The sequence below is a fragment of the Pistacia vera genome, unplaced genomic scaffold (genome assembly GCF_008641045.1).
Source record: "Pistacia vera cultivar Batoury unplaced genomic scaffold, PisVer_v2 Contig1354, whole genome shotgun sequence".
In the NCBI taxonomy this organism is placed as follows: Eukaryota; Viridiplantae; Streptophyta; class Magnoliopsida; order Sapindales; family Anacardiaceae; genus Pistacia; species Pistacia vera.
In genome coordinates, this window is record NW_022195417.1 from 1 (window position 1) to 4407 (window position 4407).

At 37.1% G+C, this 4407-nt stretch overlaps 2 protein-coding genes across 2 annotated transcripts; one reads left to right on the forward strand and one right to left on the reverse strand.

The window, feature by feature from the left end:
- Positions 1 to 5: 5 nt before the first annotated feature.
- Positions 6 to 1856, forward strand: LOC116122574 (probable galacturonosyltransferase 12; the record flags this gene model as incomplete). Its single annotated transcript, XM_031408409.1, has 4 exons — positions 6 to 149; positions 242 to 832; positions 916 to 1218; positions 1323 to 1856. Coding segments are annotated over 4 exons (1323 nt in total), but the record flags the coding sequence as incomplete, so codon positions are not given.
- Positions 1857 to 3070: 1214 nt separating this feature from the next.
- Positions 3071 to 4175, reverse strand: LOC116122575. The gene has a single exon (XM_031408410.1). It carries the CDS (start codon positions 4107 to 4109, stop codon positions 3096 to 3098), a length of 1014 nt encoding a protein of 337 aa, XP_031264270.1. The 5' UTR covers positions 4110 to 4175; the 3' UTR covers positions 3071 to 3095.
- Between the last annotated feature and the right edge of the window lie 232 nt (positions 4176 to 4407).

A 4407-nucleotide genomic window follows, 5' to 3' on the forward strand; every position in this document is an offset into this window, starting at 1 on the left:
AAGTGATATACCAAATACTAGAAGAACCCATTAGCAAAGATGCATTACAAGAAAGATCTGATATTCCTCAGACATTAGAAGAATTCATGGCCGAAATTAAGGAAAGCAAATCAGATGCAAAGACCTTTGCTGTCAAGCTTAGAGATATGGTATGTTAAAAATCCAGCATTTTGCAATTCCAATTTATGTTAAAGCAAGGCAAATACACAATTTAGACTAATCAATATTGGCTTTGTTCCAGGTTACACTTATGGAACAAAGGACTAGAACAGCCAAAATCCAAGAATATTTATACCGCCATGTAGCCTCAAGCAGCATACCAAAGCAGCTCCATTGCCTAGCTCTAAGGTTAGCCAATGAACACTCCACCAATGCAGCTGCTCGCCTCCAGCTCCCCTCGGCAGAACTTGTCCCAGCCCTCGTCGACAACTCCTACTTTCACTATGTCCTCGCCTCTGACAATGTGCTTGCTACATCTGTCGTTGCAACATCACTTGTGAAGAACTCGTTACGCCCCCAGAAAATTGTGCTGCACATAATAACAGATAGGAAAACTTACTATCCAATGCAGGCTTGGTTCTCATTGCACTCATTGTCGCCGGCTGTAATTGAGGTTAAGGCATTGAACCATTTTGACTGGTTTTCAAAGGGTAAGGTGCCGGTTTTAGAAGCAATGGAAAAAGATCAACGGGTGCGGTCGCAGTTTAGAGGGGGATCATCAGCAATTGTGGCAAATAATACTGAGAAGCCTGTTGTCATCGCTTCAAAGCTACAAGCACTTAGTCCTAAATACAACTCTTTGATGAATCACATTCGTATTCATCTACCAGAGGTAAGAAACATATACTCATTTCTTTCCCTCCAGAAGCCAACAACGATCTTACTAATTTCGCGCTGAATGCATTTTGTTTACAGTTGTTTCCAAGCCTCAACAAGGTAGTGTTCCTTGACGATGACATTGTGGTTCAAACTGATCTTTCTCCTCTCTGGGACATTGATATGAATGGAAAAGTTAATGGTGCAGTAGAGACATGTAGAGGGGAAGATAAGTTTGTTATGTCAAAGAAGTTAAAAAGCTATCTGAATTTCTCCCATCCTTTAATATCAAGCAATTTTGACCCTAATGAATGTGCATGGGCTTATGGCATGAACATATTTGATCTAGAGGCTTGGAGGAAAACCAACATAAGCCAGACATACCATCACTGGCTAGAAGAGGTAAGCACCCAAACATGTTTGAATCATCTCATTACAGTTAATAGCATTCAATTCATTCGTTCAAAATGTTGAACTCTTACATCATTCTGTTTCTCGCGATACAGAACCTGAAATCAGACCTGAGTTTGTGGCAGCTGGGAACATTACCCCCAGGTTTAATAGCATTTCATGGTCATGTCCACGTTATTGATCCTTTCTGGCACATGCTGGGGCTGGGTTACCAGGAAAATACTAGTTTTGCCGATGCAGAGAGCGCTGGTGTCATCCATTTCAATGGCAGAGCGAAGCCCTGGCTAGACATAGCCTTCCCTCAACTTCGGCCTTTGTGGTCTAAGTATATAAACTTTTCTGATAAGTTCATAAAAAGCTGTCATATCAGGGCATATTAAGTTGAATTTTGAGAGAATTTGTTGACCATATTAATGATGAAAAATGTATTTGTATATGAGATAAAAGGGAAAAGAGATAAAAGGAGAGAATTCTTCCCTAATCGAGGCCGCCAATACAGAATGTAAAATCAAAACAGCACCAGGCTTTTTGTTTTCTGGATCTCTTCTTCCTTTTGTTAAATATTCCACACAAAATAGCATTTCAAAGATTTTATACCATTAGTATTTATCTTATATGTTGTAGATTTCTATCATACATAAACATGTGACTGATTCTTAAGAGCTTGACTAGAATACAAGCTCAAATCAGATATCTTTACTACAAGTTTGCTCAAATACAGAACCAGTGCAGTGCACATCAGTTTTGTTCACAGTTCCAGAATCAAGACTTCGGCTTCAACTCAAAACTTGTAATGGGTCAATGAAATTTGGATTACCTCCTGTTTTTTCAAAGGGAAATAATAAAAATAATAATAATGTTGCATTCTATCAAACAATGAAATGAAGAAAGCCGAACCAAACAGGACTTCAGAGTTTGAAGGCAGAACTTTCCATAAGCAACCTATTTAGATGTGGACATTTTGGGAGAGTATTTTGTAAACATTAATTTCTTTAGTCCAGATAACAAGCAAAGATCACAATTCGAAGAAAGTGATAAGTAGGTCATATTGGTCATATATAACATCAGATTCTATGGTCAACACCAACATCCTTATCTTTATGCATCTTTTCACCAATGAAGAACAATGCATTGCTCACAATTTAAGCTGAAAGTGCAAGCTCAACCACTTGATATGTTTAAATTAACTAACACTTCAACCAGAAAATAGAAAATTATATAACCTTGTTAAATTTCTCAGTACTTTCATCAACTCATTTTAGTTAATAATCCAATTCAGCAGTCCATGTCAAAAAAGTGGTTTCTTCTCCCTCTCTCTGATTACAGCCTCACATCATCTTCTTGGTTTACATCTAATTTTGACTACTAAAATGGCTTGACAAAATCAAACGTTTCGTTAGGCATCTTCTTGGAATCACCTTTTCTGTCTATTAAGCAAGGATTATTCTCTTGAAAAATCCTAATTTCCTCGTTATTTCGAATCTAACTTACATTATTTCCCATCAACAAATATGAAAACTGAAACCAGATTTCTCTCACAATTTCAGCAACTCAAGAAGTCTAAAACCGAATAAAATTTACATTCATCCTGTGTACCAAAAAAAAAAAAAAAAAAAAATGCAGAATTCACCCTATTGAGCCCCATCACTAATGTCACCAACAAAAATAGTGCAGCATAGAAGATAATAGGAACAGTCTAAATTTCAGATCTTACCTAACTTCTAAAAGTTTCAATGCAGCACAAGTTAAACTTACTAACTAAGCAAGAGATTAGCATTCAATCACATTCATTGACGCAACTCAAGAAATAGAATCACAAAGTCCTCATTTTTTAAGCGAAAAATTTGACCAAAAGTATACAACTAAACTTACTTTTTCCCGGTTACATTTGACACCAAATCTTTCAAAAACTTGGCAGATTTTGTGATGGGGGAGTTGATAGCCATCAAATTATACAAAACAGTCTCAACTTCACCAATCGATGGGCGCACTTTAAACTTGGAAACCACCTTCAATTCTCCTTCCTCTTCAACAAGAACATTCCACCTTTCACCACTCAAAACCCCATCTCTTACACATTTAAAAATAACTCCTTTTCTTTTACTCAAAATACCCTTAACTTCCAATCCCATAAATGAATATATCACATCAAAAGAACCCACAAAACCAGTCAAATCACCAAAATCATCCTCCTCTTCAAATGCCCATCTGGGATTGAAAATCACCACTGGCTTTGGATAAAAACTGTCAGAAACTGTCCTTATAACAGCCAGTTGTGACTCCTCTGCCGCCAAAAATATTGCCACATCAGCAGAACTCAAGACTCTGATATTCTCATTAGAAATTGAAGATAAGTCAACATGTTCAACTTGTTTTAAAGAATGTGACTCAAAGAGTTTTGCAGCAGCTTCTGTTAAGGCAACATTAGGCCAAAGAATTAAGATTTTGACTGATGAACCTTTTCTTCTAACGGGAAGGTCCTTAAACACATCCAAAGCAAGTTGAGAGAGGGAAAATGGTGAGTCATCAATGATTGGAATTTCAATACGGTATCTGGGTTGTTTCAGTTTCTTGAGTTTGCCGGCAAGCTTGGGGTTGTTGAGAGGCTTTTCTAGGGTAGTTGAGAGGCAGGTTTTGGCTTGAAGGATGGCTTCTTCTTTGGTGGTTGGTGGGGTGGAGAGAGATAAGGAGGACTGCAGAGAAAGAGCAGGGACTTGAAGTTTGCAAGAGAGAGTTGATGGGAGAGAAGAGATATGGGAATGGTAATGGTGATTTAATGCAAATGGTAGAGATGGCAAGTGGGTTTTGGTTTGTCGAACTGGGGATGAAGGACTTGAAGTTTTGAAGGTTTGTATATGAAGTTTGAGAATATTAGAAGCCATTCGAGACTTCGAGTGAACACTAAACAGAAGAGTAGAAGATAAATACAGCAAAATTCTAACAAGATAAGATATGTTGGCAGAGTGGTAGCCCTTCAGCTTGCCACTATTCTTTTGACTCAGATTGGCCGAACGACTTACGCATAACGACATTTATCGAAACGACAAGTTGATACTCAAAAAGTTTTAAAATAAAAAATAAGTATCTTCTGTCATATTCAATTAGTGATTTTTATTTAATAATAGTAAAAAATAAAAATACTCTTGAAAGTTAAATATTTTAGTTTTTTATAAATTTAAA

Coding starts and splice junctions, on each gene's coding strand:
- LOC116122575 (XM_031408410.1), bottom strand. CDS start 4,109: ATGGCTTCTAATATTCTCAAACTTCATATACAAACCTTCAAAACTTCA.